Source organism: Arachis ipaensis, chromosome B8 (genome assembly GCF_059453495.1).
Source record: "Arachis ipaensis isolate K30076 ecotype BB chromosome B8, ASM5945349v1, whole genome shotgun sequence".
Taxonomy (NCBI): Eukaryota; Viridiplantae; Streptophyta; class Magnoliopsida; order Fabales; family Fabaceae; genus Arachis; species Arachis ipaensis.
Genome location: NC_142443.1, coordinates 11558815 through 11575508, shown reverse-complemented (window position 1 = coordinate 11575508; position 16694 = coordinate 11558815). Strand labels below are relative to the sequence as shown.

General features: G+C 35.4%; 2 protein-coding genes across 2 annotated transcripts; one reads left to right on the top strand and one right to left on the bottom strand.

Annotated features, from left to right (window-relative positions):
- The first annotated feature begins 223 nt into the window (after positions 1-223).
- Positions 224-3829, top strand: LOC107613348 (mannan endo-1,4-beta-mannosidase 2). The gene is made up of 5 exons (XM_016315313.3): positions 224-1186; positions 1536-1733; positions 2266-2388; positions 2727-2938; positions 3187-3829. Exons 1-5 carry the CDS (start codon positions 821-823, stop codon positions 3578-3580), a joined length of 1293 nt encoding a protein of 430 aa, XP_016170799.1. The 5' UTR covers positions 224-820; the 3' UTR covers positions 3581-3829.
- Positions 3818-5039, bottom strand: LOC107613349 (microtubule-associated protein). The gene has a single exon (XM_016315315.3). It carries the CDS (start codon positions 4792-4794, stop codon positions 4012-4014), a length of 783 nt encoding a protein of 260 aa, XP_016170801.1. The 5' UTR covers positions 4795-5039; the 3' UTR covers positions 3818-4011.
- Between the last annotated feature and the right edge of the window lie 11655 nt (positions 5040-16694).

Sequence of the window (16694 nt, the reverse complement as noted above, 5' to 3'; positions counted from 1 at the left end):
AAAAATAATTAATCTTACATCATTAAATATCATCTTACACCATTAAAAATATTGATAATGGCTAATTTGATGATTAAACATCACAAATCCTGCTATCCGTAGCACTCCTCAAATTTTTAAATAAAAACTTAAATTAACAACAAATTAATCGTTAAGGTATAGAATTTCGCGAGAAACCAAAAGAAGTTACAGCAGAAATTACCAGTTACCAAACCACACTATCACAGTTCACATCGACACTAACATTTCACCGCACACACTCTCCGTCATCATCATCATCATCCTCATCATCCCCACTTGACAATTTTTGACTGGTTTTGAAGATAGATAAAACCCCAAAGCATAGCCATGTGATTCTATCTCAGCTCAATTTCAATGCATGAGCTGAAATAGGAAGCTGCAACCATAAGCAATTCCTCATAATTTATGCACACTCATCGCCCTCTGCTCATCTCATTATACCATTTACATTCCCCAAGTTGCTGCAACTTACAAACTTGTCAAAACTCAAAATTCCCCAAAATGCATTATTGTTGGGGTCACTAGATTTTCTTTTCCATTTTGTTGGTACTCAATAAAGTCGATGCCTTTCAAGGCCGTCCATACTATTTCTCAATCTTGAAAGAGAGAGATCCAGACACTTCAACCAATTGGGGTGTTAAGAACCGCAAAATTCAATTCTGGGTTAGCTTCAGCAATCTCCAATAAAGTGCGACTAATTCACTATAAATTTTTGGCCTTTCCGAACAAAGGGCCAAAAGGGTACTCGAGAATCCCAACAATTCGTTAAATTTCTTCGGTTTAACCCACCCCTCAGATAATGGTCTCAGGAAATGGCGTGTGTTTCCCTATTCTGGGTTTTGCATCCTTTTTGCTTTTCTTTTATATGTCTTTCGGAAGCTTAAGGTTCAGCTTTCTATTTGAGGAAAATGGAAAACCGTTGTCGTTTGTGGAGAGGAACGGGACGCAGTTCGTGTTGGATGGAAAAGCCTTATATGTGAATGGTTGGAACTCTTACTGGTTAATGGGGCAATCAGTGGAAGTGTATAATAGGCCAAAGGTGCGTGAAATGCTGCAAAATGGTGCAAAGATGGGTTTCACAGTTTGTAGAACTTGGGCGTTCAATGATGGTGACTACAATGCCCTTCAAATTTCACCTGGCCATTTTGATGAGCAAACATTCAAGGTATTTCTTGCATTATAGCACATAATTTTCAGGGAATTTTGCAGTAATATTGGATGTTATTGTTCCTAGATTTCAGTATCATGATTGTGTTTTGGTCCGTCTGTTCCGTGTTTCACGCTGGGCACCGACAATTTTTTCCCCTTTATTTTTTATTCTGTATTTCTATTTGTTTATTTATTTATTTAATGAATTTAATGGTGATGCCGAATTTTTTTATTCTTGTCCTTTTGTTTTGTTTTGTTTGTTAATCTATTTTAGGCTCAATTCGTTTTGCCTATGCTACAAGTTGTTTAAGGTTTAGCATGATTTGCAATGAATGGAAACTGTGTTGAGGATTGGTGCTTTGCAGGCCTTGGATTATGTCATAGCAGAAGCGAGGCAAAATGGTATTAGGCTGCTTCTTAGCTTGGTGAATAACTTGCAAGCTTATGGTGGGAAGACTCAGTATGTAAAATGGGCATGGGAAGAAGGGGTAGGGCTAAGCTCATCTAACGATTCTTTCTTCTTCGATCCGTCAATCCGTAGTTACTTCAAGAATTATGTCAAGGTATGATAAGCCTGTCTTTCTTTTCTGTGAATACTCTCTGTTTTCTGTTTCCTTATCTATGCTAAATTTCAAGCATAGATGACCGGTGTGGCGGTGTACACTTTTCTACACCATCCTAATACTCACGATGCTTAGTTAAGTTTATGTAAGTTTTAACATATAGGGTTAAGTAGGGAATTGCAAGATTACTGTATTGCCACTACTTTTACCTATGGTGATGCCTGATTGCTTATCTATTGCCGCTAATTGCATGGGAATTCGTTTTACCTATGTTGATGCATGATTGCTTTAATCCTTCTTCAAGGACCTGATTCTTGATTTGTTGTCCTCGTTGCTTTCATTTTTTCCCCCTTATATATGAATATGAAGCTTGCATCTCTTGCCCTTCCAAAAATGATTATTATCTGTAGTTCTCTTTGAAATCTAAATTGTATGATGACAGTGTTGTTTTGCTGACTTTTCAATTTTAGCTGCATGTGTACATGAGGCTGGTTTTATTTCAATTAATACTTTAGTCTCAATTTTTCTGCAGACTGTTTTGACAAGGAAAAATACTATCACCAAAATTGAATATCGAAATGACCCCACCATTTTTGGGTGGGAATTGATTAATGAACCCCGTTGCATGTATGATCCTTCTGGTGACACTCTCCAAGTAAGTCCTATACCTTATATTTAAATATGCTAATTAAAAGTTTGAATGACTACTTGAACTTACGATTGAGCCTACAATAAGAAGATTAAAAGGTTCAAATTTCTGCAGAAACTTGACAACTCACTATTTCATTGTCAGATTTGATATTATAGATTGCTGAATATCCATCTTGTGGCCATTAGATAATTGTGATACTCTGAAGTTTTGATTCTGCAAAACGCATTAAAACAGGGCACCTTTTGAAGGTTTTAACTCAAGTAACTAAAATGTAGCAAGAATCTTATTGCTTCTTAGTTCTTACATTGATATCTTAGTGTGCACTTATTGACATATTGCAGGAGTGGCTTGAAGAAATGTCAAGTTTTGTCAAATCAATTGACAAGAACCATTTGCTGACTATCGGTCATGAAGGTTTTTATGGTCCTAATGACCTGAAAGACTCAACTGTTAACCCCGAGTATTGGGCATCCCGACTTGGAATTGATTTCATCCGGAACTCCAACATCTCGAATATTGATTTCACCTCGGTCCATATCTATGCTGACCATTGGTATGCATCGCATGAATGCTGTTTTTGTAATGTGTAGTTTTAGATTTTCTTAGCTTCACCTAAATTTATAAGAGCCAGAGGGCAAAAGCTACAAAAAGGAAGGCTTGTGTCTTAAGTCTTCAAATTTTGCCACAACCAACAATAGTTCTTTTGAAACTTGCATTTTAATGCCTTTTAAAATCAGGATTCTGATTATATACATAAGTAATATGCAATATTAATTTACCTACGTATTTATTTTTGCCTAGGTTTCATGATCAATCATTTGAAGACCAACTGAAATTTGTTTCCAAGTGGATGCTTTCCCACATTGAAGATGGTGACAATGTACTGAATAAACCCGTCGTGTTCTCCGAATATGGATATTCAGAATTCAACAAGAACTTTTCATTTTCAGACAGAGAAAAGATGTATAGAAGAGTTACAGACATAATCTACAAATCTGCTAAGAAGAACAAGTCAGGAGCAGGTGCTTTGGTTTGGCAATTCTTAGTTGGGGGAATGAATGAGTTTTCTGATGAATATGGTATGGTCCCATGGGAAAGTTTATCAACCCACTCACTCTTTATTGAGCAATCATGCAGATTGGCCAAACTCAAACAATTGCCCCAACAGTATCCAAGTTTCAAAGACCTTTGTTAGCAAAAAAACATGGAGGTAATTTGTATAGCAAGTTTTCATCATAAGACATGGATCCTTGGGGCTGCTTCATGAGAGGGTTCATCGCCAAAATTACACCGTATTGATTTGATTCGTTGAGTATAAATTACAGTTGATAGCATAGACTAGAGACTATTATAAAACATGGCATTGTTTCAGATTGTTTTATACTGTTCTAAACAAAATGTACAAGTCAAGAATCTTAATAAAATATGATGCAAATTTTTGTGCTAGAATCATCGAAAATTCTTTACTTTTCCACAGATCAGAGAAGCTTCCAGCATAAAAAGGGCAAAAGAAAAATTGAAAACAAAAGAAAAAAATTTGGAAAATGCTAGCCCTGTTTCTCCCTAAAACCCTAAAAGATTAAGAACAAAGAAAACAACAGTGTAGCTAATTACATAAGATAGAGTCTAATTGGATCTACTCTTAGCCAACCTCGGTGAAGTTCTAACCACATTCGAAGAATTAGATCTCTTTTCAACTTGACCACTCTTTTTCTCCTTTGGATCCGATGATTTATTGGACTCATCAACCACCTTGTTCGTCACAGCTTCACCACCCTTCATCAACCTCCGGCGACTTCTCTTTGTGCTCGCTGACACCGAATCCAATACATCATTTGGAACCGCATTTAAATCCAGATTGTCAGCCACGTCAGCACCTCCGTTCTCCGAAGCCACGCGATCAAAATCGTCGCCGAGTTTCTTCACCAACCGCCTTCCAACGCAGCGCTTTGAATCCTTAGCCTTGGACTTAGCCTTAACCCTAACCTCCTCTTCCTTCCCCTCTTCATTCTCTTCGTCCTCTTCGATCAGCGCTGTGAGCCTTCGGCGCTTGGGTGCAATAGGAGCGGGAGGCGGGGGAGGAGAATCCACAGCGGGCCTCTTGGATCCGCGGGAGAGCGTGGGCTTGAAGTGAGGTGGCGGGCTTTGGGATTGGGCCCCGGAGTGAGAGAGAGACTCGAGTTGAGCGCGGAGTCTGTCGACGTTGCCTTCGATTTTGCCCTGAAGGTGGAGGCGCTTGAAGGAGAGACCGCCCATGGACCAGTGGGCCTCTCTGGCCCAAGACATGAGTGGGTCAGCGACGGAGACAGGGGGGTCAACGCGGTGGTCGTTGAACTTGACGTCGGTGTAGATGCGAGGGCGGGGGAGGCTTGTGCCGTAGAACTTGCCTGGGCCAAGGGACACTACCATCTTAATCTTGCTACTGAATGAATGGCGAAGATCTACAGAGAGAGGAGTGAGGGAGGGAGTGAGGGAGTGAATTGGTAAGTGTGGATTGGGGATGGTGTGATTGTTGTTGTTGTTAGTGTTAAATAGAAAGAAATAAAGAAGGATGAAGTGTGGAAGGAGAGGGAGCGAGTGATGGCGGGAACGTCACCTTGGCGGGACGGGTTTGGCGCCTGCGGGAAAAAGGGGTGAAGTTGGCGCCTCTGCTGAATTATGTGAAAATTTTGGCGGCTTTTCTCTTTGGGATGTGTTAAATAGATTCAGATTACCTAATGATGGCTAGGCCAGGAGGAAAATGTCACAATGATGGTTAAAATTTGAAAAGTGTATCCAAATCAATCCTCAACAATTTTAAAAATAAAATTTTAGTCTATAAAAAAATTTAATATACACATTAATTTTTAAAATTTTACTTCGTTTTTTTTATTAGAATAATTACTCAAATTAATCTCTAAGCATTTTAAAAATAGATATTTTAGTCTTCAAAAAAATTAATATAAGGATCAATTTCGAATATTTTTTCTGTCAGATATAACAATCTCATTCATTTTATTTTTACTATATATCAATTTTTATTATTATTAATAATGGAACTGCTAAAACTTGAGAAGGGGAGTTGAATCAAGTTAACTCAGAAATGACGTTCTTATACTCTATTTTCGTGGAAACTAATTATGCAGGAAATTTTTTTGTTTTGTCTCTAAAACCAGATAGAAACAGAGAAGGGAAGAAGAGAATAAAGTCAGCATGTATTCTGGTTCGATTTTCAAGTGTCGTGAAATTTACATCCAGTCTCCATCACAATGATGGAATTTTCACTATAATCAAACAAATTACAAATATCAATACTAATGAATTACAACCTAATTCATCTAGTATCTTTCGCTAAACTTTCTATCCCAAAGCCTAGCTACCCAAGTGCTATCCCAACTTGAAAGGAAAACCTAACCAGATTCAGACCCACTAAGTGTTATCCCAATTTGGAAAGGAAAACTAATTCTAGTTCAACAAAATCAAATACACATAAACAATTCTTTGACTTTTTCATGCATCTCTCTTACCTCTTCTCTCATGAGTTATGACTTTTTCAACTCATATTCATAAGCCTTTTTCTCAAATACAGAAAAATGATAATAGATATCTATAACAAAAAAAATCTGAAATAAAGCACAGATTAAAGAAAAATGATTTCAACTTAAGTGTTTTGAGATGATACTCTTGTATCACTTTCTTTTCCTTGACTTTAATTGATGTTGTGACTTGTGAGGCCAGCTTTATAGGATGAAGCTTTCCCCTCAAAGTTCAACACTGTCTCTTTCAATTCCTTTCTTAATTTTTCCCCTTGAAACTATTTCTATTGGCATGCAATGCTTTTTTCATTATGCTCCACTAACACTGTCTCTATCGCCACGCTTCAAAAGCGTGGCCATATCTATCTCTATCGCCACGTTTTAAAAGCGTGGCTGTAAGCGTGGCCATATCTCCCATACGGCTACGCTTTAAAAGCGTGGCCATATCTCCCACATATGGCCACGCTTTAACGGGTTGCCATTTGTAAAAAGCGTGGCGATAGGTTACCAAAAGTGTGGCAATAGAGCAACCGCCACGTTTGTAAAGGCCACCCTTTCAAAAGCGTGGCAATAGCTCAAAAAGCGTGGCAAAAAGCTATCGCCACGCTTTTTTCAGCTTTTCGCCACGCTTTAAAAGCGTGGCAATAGAGTTGTTTTCTTGTAGTGGCTGTACATTTCTCTGCATTTTTGTTTTGCTCTATCCAACTTTGTGAATATTACTTTACTGATGTCCTTTGTATAATGATATTGTCCTTATGTCTTTGTTACTTTCCTAGAGTCCTAACTGTCTCCTAATAGTACCAAATATCCTTGCTTTTTTTCTCTTTTGTTCCAACCATGATCATTCGAAACTCTCTCTCTTGGCTCATAGGAACTGATTTGTTACTCATTAAAATGTAATGGGCTGAAATTTTGGAGTTGTGACATTTTAAGTTGCTGAAGCAACATGAACTTGGGTTGAGAAGTGAATAAATAGGTCTGCATCACTTAGCACATGCATTAAATAAACTTGGATTTTAATCCAAAGAATGTTTATCATCATTTATATAAAATCCAAAATCAAACTTAACTCAACAATCTATTCCTTGATGACAAACATGATTAAAAAGATAAATAGATTGAAAAGTTAATTTAAATAAGTTGAGAACACTTCTCTTTGATGATCAACCAAACTGTGTAGTGCTCCCCCTTAATGTTAGCATTTCTCTCCCTTAATCAAGGCTTGCTTTTGAAATGGAGATAACTTAAAACAGCCAAAAACAAATACCAAAACAATGTATCATAGCAATAATAACACATAACAAATAAAATTAAGCATTAACTACAAAGCAATATATCACAGTGTCTAAAGTTAAGCATGCATTAACACATAAGGCAGTTTATATGCTAAGCCAAATCTAACTTTTCTTTTTTTTTCTTTCCCTTTGGTCATCAAGGAGGAAAATGAAAGATCCTGCAACAAAATTTGTTAGTGACTTAACACAGATAGTCTGAAGTAGCAGTCAATGCAAAATGTTAAATAATGGTTTCAGTGGCTAAGAGAAAGGGGGGGTTGAATCTTAGCCCCTTTTTGCTTGCTAACACTTTCTGGATTCAGAGGAGACTTTTCTGTTTTTAGCTCGTCCCTAGCCACGAGACATTTTCATTTTGTCTCGTCACTTGGCACGAGACATTTTTGGTTTTTGCTCCTGTGCAGTAGAAAACAGAAATGGAGTAGGAGAGAAGGAAAATTACACCCAGATATATCCTGGTTCGGCTGCTAAGTGCAGTGCAGCCTACATCCAGTCTCCATCACAAACATGATGGAATTTCACTATAATCTTCCAGATTACAAACTGTAAAGTGCTAACCCAACTTACAAGGGGATTCCCACAAAATCATGAAACACAACATAGATGAACAAAGGAACTCTAAGACATCTATGGCTTTTTCTTTTAATTTTGCACTCTCTGCCTTTTTCCGCTCTATGGTTTTTTCATACAAACCTCACTGTTTGCCTTTTTCCATGAGACTCAAGACATGACAAAATTAAACAGAAAAATACAAAACAGAATACATTGAAGGAGAAGAAAATCTGTAAGCTTAGGTAGCTCTGAGAATCCTGTGCCTTGCACTCTCAATGCTTACTTCTAACTCCTTGCTTCAACCAGTAGCTGTTCCCCCTTTTTATAGAAGAGAGAAGCCTCCACACTTGAAGCCAAAAACCCAAGCCAACTTCTTCTTCCTTCAAGAAACCGGTTCGGCCATACAGAGAGAGAAGAGATAACCATGCAATAACCAACATGCAATTACCTTTAGTCCTTTCTTGATCATCACCCTTCATCAATCCGAGCTCTCCATCCTTGGCTTGCTCTCCAAGATGGATTTCTGGCCCTTGATGCTTCATGATGATAATGACTTCATCTGCTTTAATCTCTGCCTCAACCATCACTTCGCCACTCTAGCTACTTCCTATGGTGGTTGAGCAGAATCAAAGACAAGCCATGCTTCAAGAATCTCCCTTTGCTGGCCGAGATCTTCTTCTTCTTTTTTGAGCATGGAGAAGCCAAGATTACCTCACCAAATCTATCCATAAATGGTGATAATCTCAGCCACAGCTCATTTTTATTTTAGTATGTTTTCTTGCCATCATTGTGATGGTCTTTAGGCTTGCTTTCTCTTCCTTTCGGTAGCTCACTTTTGCTTCTATGGCTGCCAATATTTTCTGAGTAATAACCGAAGAGAGAAAGAGATGTGAGAGAGAAGAAAGAGAAATTGAACATTAACTAATGTAATTTGATAAAGCAAAAAAGTGTTCACTTCCCTTTACTGAGTAATGTGTAGCTCAATGATGCACATCAAATCAAAGTCACTCATATTCTCTCTCATAGTTCCCATGCAGTAAATGGCAATTGAATAAATTTTGGAATCCATCACATGTTTGAATCCTTGGATCCGTTGAAAGCAATTTTGCTTTCTTTCTTCTTTGGTTTCGGATCATGCATGAGAAACTTTCATAAAATTGGGCTTGATTGCAACTATATTTGATCTTGGCCCAATAACAACATTTGCTTTCTTGATAACATTTGGAACATGCATAAAGCAAATGGAAAGCATGTAACACACTTGGGCTTAGAGCAATCAAAATCATTTGGGCCCAAGTAACATAAAGAATTAAATCAGCCATATTCATCATATATTTTTAAAACCAAAGGCTGAAAGTAATCGGGCTTGCACCAGAAATTTGTTTTCGGCCCAATATTAAAACCTGTAACAAAATTATTTAATCAATATATATTGAATGAAAAATTCAGATTAATAATTTTGCAATTAATTAATTTTAATAATGTTTAGTCATCACAAATATTAATTTAGAGTTTTCCAAACTCATCATTAAAGTGTCTACAATCATCCAAAATAAACAAAGTAAACTAAAAAGTTTCAAAACGAAAATAGAGATTGTTTGAAAATGTCTAAATCAGAGATGAGATAAGTCAGGCATCAGAATTGGAGTCATCGGAGCCTTCATCCTCGTCCTCATTGTCAGTTATATATGGTACACTCAACTTCAATTTCCTCAACATAGTTCTTGAGAATGCGAATGCAGCCTTCAGTCTTCTTGAACGCAGTTTCCTCCATGCCTTCAGCCCTCTTCCTTTCGGCCCCAAAGTTGATGAGAAGATCCGTCAGATTCACGAATTCTTGGAGCACATCCTTCATGATACCAGGCATGATTCGGATTTTGGTTGAGTTAGACTTCGGAATCAATGGATCATGACCTTGAGATGGAACTTCAGTATCCTCATCAGTGCTTCTATGCTTGGTCGCTGTTCTTTTTACTGCACCACCCCCTTTAATGTAAGAATTAAATTCTCTAGAAATTTCAGCCCTAAAATCAACACTATAATACTGAAAAATTTTTGTGAGCAGCATAGCATAAGGCAAAGCATTTTTTGAACTAACATATGGATGCATATGTCTCAACAATAAATAAGCAAATAAAATGGAAATTTTGAAAAAGAGAGCAAACATAACTAGTGTATCACAAAATGAGACTCGTTGAAAAGAGCCACTTTGAGGCAAAATAGTGTGATTCACAATCCTGTGCAAACTGGGCATGGACTGGACCAAGAGACTTATGAGTAGGAGTGGTACCTTCAAAGAGAGGAATGTTGAGACAGACAGTCTCTAGGACTTCAAAGTAAGACACATTCAAAGATTCATCCCACTTACCAGATGTGAACACATTGATTCATTTTTCTTGGTAATCTAGGACTTTACTGAGATAATATTTGTCCAGAATAATAGTGCAGCCCTTGACAAGAGAAGTAATCCTCTCTTCTTTGTAGGACATGTTACTGAAGAACTGTCTCACAAGATCTGGGTAGACTTTCACGAATGGAAAGGATGTGATCCATCCTTAAAATGCAAATAGAGGCATAAAGTTCAGACCTTTCCTACAAAAACTCTCTAGGTTGACAAGCTTAGGAGGGCAGATAGGGCGTTGAATGATATCTTTGCAGAAAAACATATGGTTCATGAACAATTTGTAGCGACGGAAATCATAGAAAACTTTTGGAAAATCAGTATAGACAAATTTATAGGCAGTGTGATTTGAAAGTTTAGGTTTAGAAACTGGGTGAAGTTGAAAATCAATGATCGTACTACGACTAGGGTGAGTAGGAGACTGAGGGAGCTCAGCTTCTTCTTCGTTAATGGGTCTCTTCCCTCGAGAGGAACTTGGCTGAGAGGAATTTGGCTGAGATGGAGTTGGCCTTGGAGCCACTCCTAGATAGCGAGCGATGGTTTTGTTGCGAGCTATTTCTTCAGGGACAGTGGTAGGAGGAGGAGATTGAGGAGGAGAGTTGGTTGGAGAAGGAGAAGGAGATGAATGAGAGTTTAAGAAGATGAGGGTAAAGGAATTTGAACGGAAAGTATGAACACCGCTATGATAGTCTCTGCGGACAGCTCTCTTCTTACGAGCCATTTTTATAGATCATTGGTAAGTTGCAGAATATGAAAAGTAGGGTGAAGAAGTGGAAAGTGGTGTGTGTGAAACGGTGCATGAAGAGGAACACTAATATAGACCCAAAGAAGTGTAAAGGTCTCAGCTTGAAAGTATTTGAAAAGATTTTGAAAATAATTAAATTTCATAGCTATAACAATTGAACCAAATTTTCAGAAGATGAAAAAGTTAATTGTTGAAAAAAAATTAAGACCAAGTTAAAATAAAAAATAATTGTTTTGAATTCCAAGTCCAAAGTAGGCCCAATACTTTCGGACACAAGTGGCCCATCTGAGAGTGTACAAGCAAACACCCTAGGCCCACCAAATCCGAAAAGCCTCCAACAATTTTAGGTTGTGACAATCTAATAAATGAAGTCCACTCATCATCTGCCCAGAATAATCTCATCTCCACCTGTGAGATAAAACGTTAAATCAGAATATGAGAAAAATCAAGAAATATTAGATGAATCAATGATGTCCAATGAAGTTCGCAACTTGCAGAACCTCTCTTCAATCAGCGGTTTAGTGAAAATATCAGCTAGTTGATCTTATGATTTAACAAACTGAGTATCTAAATTTTTATTTTGCATATATTCTCTTATGGAATGAAATCTAATTTCAATGTGCTTTGTTCTTGAGTGTAAAACAAGAATTTTTGAAATATTTATAGCACTCATATTGTCATAAAATAAAGAAGTATTAGATGCATTCAGTTTGTAATCAGCCAATTGTGTTTTCAACCACAATAATTGATAACAACAAGAAGATGCTGCAATGTACTCAATTTCGGCAATAGACAATGCTACTGTTACTTGCTTCTTGCTTGACCAAACATTGAGTGATTTTTTAAGAAAGCAATAACTGCCATTGGTACTTCTTCTATTAACCCTATTACCAGCAAAATCTGTATCACAATAATCCACTAATTGAAAGAAATCAGTTTTAGGATACCATAAGCCATAATTAGTAGTACCAAGAACATATCGAATAATTCTTTTTAAAGCTGAGAGATGGAATTTCTTGGACTTTGATTGGAATCTTGAGCACACGCCAACACTTTGAATAACATCAGGCCTTGAAGAAGTAAGATACATTAAGAAACCAATCATTCCTCTGTATCTTGTTTCATCTACATCTCTAGCATGTTCATCCTTGTCTAGCTTGATGTTGGGATGCATGGGAGTTCTCATTGGCTTAGCATATTCCAACCCAAATTTCTTGACAAATTTCTTGGCATATTTTTCTTGATGAACAAAAATACCCTCTGCAGTTTGCTTAATTTGTAAGCCTAGAAAAAAAGTGAGCTCTTTCATCATGCTCATATCAAATTCAACTGTCATAAACTTAGCAAAATCTGCACACAAAGCCTCATTAGCAGAACCAAAAATGATATCATCAACATATATTTGCACAAGAATAAAATAATCATTGGAGTTTTTAATAAATAGAGTGGTGTCAGTGGCTCCTCTTTGAAAATTATTTTTCAACAAAAATGAGTTAAGCCTCTCATACCAAGTTTTAGGAGCTTGTTTCAAACCATACAAGAATTTAGCTAGTTTAAAAACATGATTTGAAAAATTTTTGTTTTCAAATCCAGGAGATTGTGTCACATAAACCTCTCTATCTATTATTCCATTTAGAAAAGTACACTTTACATTCATTTGGAATAACTTAAAGATATAATGAGCCGCATAGGCTAAGAGCAATGTGATGCTTTCCATTTGAGCTATGGGAGCGAATGATTCATCAAAATCAATACATTCCTCTTGATCATGGCCTTGAGCAACTAATCTTGCTTTATTTCGAACAATAGTTCTATCTTCACCCAATTTATTTTTGAAAATTTATTTTGTACTCGTGACTTTCCTCCCATTTGAATGAGGCACAATTGATAAAGAAATAATAGAATAAACAAGACAAGAATTGAAATTGAATAAAAAAAGATAAATTATAATTGAAATAGAAATAAAAAGGATAGATTGAAATCGAGTATAAAAGAATCACTCTACTTCTACCCAATTTGTTGACGCAACAAGAAAGGGACTCATCAACCTAACTTGTTAACGCCATAGTTTGGGAATTGATTCGAAGAAACTCATCAACCTTCTACCCAATTCCCCGATGTAACAAGAGAGGGACTCCTCAACCTCAATTGTCTACACCATGGTTTCATCACGAAACCAAAAATGGGGGTTTTGAAACCTCTAAAAATTCTAATTCTATACTACAACGACAATAGCTAAGGAGGTATTTATAACCTCTTATTAGGTTAAAACAAAGAAAAACCCTAAAGCCCATAAACATAAGGCCCAATCTAGTAATTAAATAAATAAAATCAAAATACATTAAATTAAAATATTCTAAAATTGTAAACTAATATCTTCTAAATAACACTTGAACTCTTCATATCACAAACATTTGAAACATGTATCATTCTCCTCCTCTTCAAAAAAGATTCGACCTCGAATCTTGTAGGTGGAAAAAAATAGTATATGAAAAGGACAATAATTACAAAGATAATTTTTTTTCTTTCTTTTTTTTGTATTTTTTTCTTTTTCTCTTTTTTTTTGCACTTTATACTTTTTTTTTAAATAATAAAAAAATACAAACGAAAACAAAAATACAAGAACTTAAAGAAAGACACAACTGGACTCTTTTTTTATGATAAAAGAAGAACAAATATAGATTAATAAGAATTAATCTAATACCTGAGCTATGATACCAAATGATAAAGAAATAATAGGATAAATAAGACAAGAATTGAAATTGAATAAAAAAAGATAAATTATAATTGAAATAGAAATAAAAAGGATAGATTGAAATCGAGTACAAAAGAATCACTCTACTTCTACCCAATTTCTTGACGCAACAAGAAAGGGACTCCTCAACCTAACTTGTTAACGCCATAATTTCTTAACCCAATTTCTTTGATATTCAATATAAAACACTTGCAACCAAACACACGAAAATAATTGAGATTAGGAGGCTGTCATTTCCAAAGTTCATAAGGTTTTTTCTTCAAAAACTTTCTTATGAGTGTTCGATTTAAAACATAATAAGCTGTATTTATATCTTCAGCCTATAAGAATTTGGAAACTTCATATTCACACAACATAGCTCTAGCTATTTCTTGTAAACTTCTATTTCTTTTTTTCACAACACCATTTTGTTGTGGTCTTCTAGGACATGAGAAGTTGTGTGATATGCCATGTTCATCATAAAAAGATTCAAAATATTGGTTTTTAAATTTTTTACTATGATCACTTCGAATTAAAACAATTTTTAGATCCTTTTCATTTTGAATATTTTTACTGAATTTTTCAAAAACAGAAAATGCTTCATGCTTATGAGTTAGAAAGAACACCTAACTAAACCTAGTGTAGTCATCCACAATAACCATTCCATAGCTTTTTTTCTCCAAGATTTTTGAGTTCTAGTTGGTCTAAATAGGTTAATATGCAACAATTCCAATGGTTTCTTAGTAGAGACATCTTTCTTGGGTTTGAAAAAAGTTTTTGTTTGTTTACTCATTTGACAAGCATCACAAATAATATCTTTGTCAAATTTAATATTACTAAGCCTCTTTTAACAAATTTAGAGATTTAGAACATGCTAGTATGTCCTAATCTCTTATACCACATCTATTTTTCAGATTCCATTGAAAGGAAACAAGTTACATTTTGAATCTTAAGATCATCTAGAGTGAGACCATAAACATTGTCACATCTTTTTGCAATAAACAAAACAGCTCATGATTTTTCATTTATGACTTTACAATTTAATTTCTTAAAGGTTACTGCATATCCAATGTCACACAATTGACTTATACTCAATAGATTATGCTTTAACCCATCTATTAGAAAAATACTATCTATACAAGTAGAAAAATCTTTGTCAACTTTATCAATGACAATTATTTTACCTATACCATCATCTTCGAAAGTGACAAATCCTCCATCATACTTATTGAATTTGATGAAGAAGGTAACATTTTCGGTCATATGCCTTAAACATCCACTATCAAGATACCACATGTTCGATTTCTTCTTGGATGTAAAGCAAACCTGCATGTTCTTCCACTAACTTTAGATATCCAAATCCATTTGAATCCTCTTATGTGAAATTTTCTTGGTTATCCAAGAGCATTATAATCATGGATAACTTTATACAATTTGTTATCATTACTAAAAGATTTTAGAAAAATGAAGTATTGTTGAGGAACATGACCATTCCTATTGCATTTATAGCAATATTTCTTATTTGCTGAATTTTGAAGCTTACTTGAAATTTTTTACTTAACAATCTTGGAAGAGGAAGCTTTAGATTTTTTAAATATTTGTTTGAAAATAGATTTACCTTCCTCTTTGAATCCAAATCCAGATTTTTCAAAACTAGTTCTTTGACAAGCAAGTAATTTGTGAAAATTTTGTGAATCTTGAACAAATTTTGCTAGGTCTTTATTAAGATTGTTAATTTTCTCATTCAACTTTTTATTTTCAACAATTAAATCAGTAGAGATAGAGACCGAATTTTTAAGTTTGAATTTGTTTAATTCAGCTCTCAAAGCATTGTTTTCTTCTTTCAAAGATTTTTCATCACAAGCTTCGATTGTCTTTACCTTTTCTAATAAAAATTTATTTTTAGCTCTCAATTCTTCATTATATTTCTTGCACTTAACATATTTATCAAAAAGTTTCTTTGAGTTCACAGTGAAATCTTTGATATTATAGTACAATTCATCAATGGATAAGTCAGAAAGATCTACCTCATCCATGTCCGTGTGATCAGCTATCAAGCACATTTGAGCCTCTTGATCAGAATTTTCGTCGTCTTCAGAATTAGCGTCATTTTCCAAGTATTCCCATGTTGTCATCAACACCATTTTTTTTGTCCTTCTTTGATTTTTCGCTTTTCTTCGATTGGGGACAATTGGACTTGAAGTGATATGGTTCCTTGCAGTGGTAACAAATAAACTTGGATTGATCTTTTTTAAAATCTTTGGATGAAGTAGTTCCTTTGCTTTTGCTGTATCACTCTTTTTTCCTCGACTTTAATTGATGTTGTGAGGTCAGCTTTATAGGATGAAACGTGCCTTTCAAAGTTCAGCACTGTCTCTTCCAATTCCTTTCTTGATTCTGCTCGTTAAAACTATCTCTATTGACATGCAATACTTTTTTCATTCTCCTCCACTAACTCTGCTTGTTTGAGGAGTGTTTTACCACCTCTGCTATCCTTGAATCTGCTACCTTCCTTGACATGCATAGCATTTCCATTTATGAGCTATTCCAACTGCTGTCCATTTCTCTGCATTTTGTTTTGCTCTATCAACTTTGTGAATATTACTTTACTGATGTCCTTTTTTTTTTTGTTCAAAACTAATGTCCTTTATGTAGTGGTATTGTCCTTGTGTTTTTGTTGCTTTTCTAGAGCCCCAACTGTCCTCTAATAGTGCCAAATGTCCTTCTTGCTTTTTTTTTTCTCTTTTGTTCCAACCATGATCATTCGAAACTCTCTCTCTTGGCTTATAGGAACTGATTTGTTGTTCATTAAAATATAATGGGCTGAAATTTTGGAGTTGTGACATTTGAAGTTGTTGAAGCAACATGAACTTGGGTTGAGAAGTTAATAAATGGGCCTGCATCACTTAGCCTACACATTAAATAAATATGGACTTTTAACCCAAAAAATGTTTGTCATCATTTATATAAAACCCAAAATCAAACTTAACTCAACAATTAACTTAACTTTGTGCATGTGGCACTAGCATATTAATACATTATTTTCATTAGAAACAAGTAAGGTAAATAA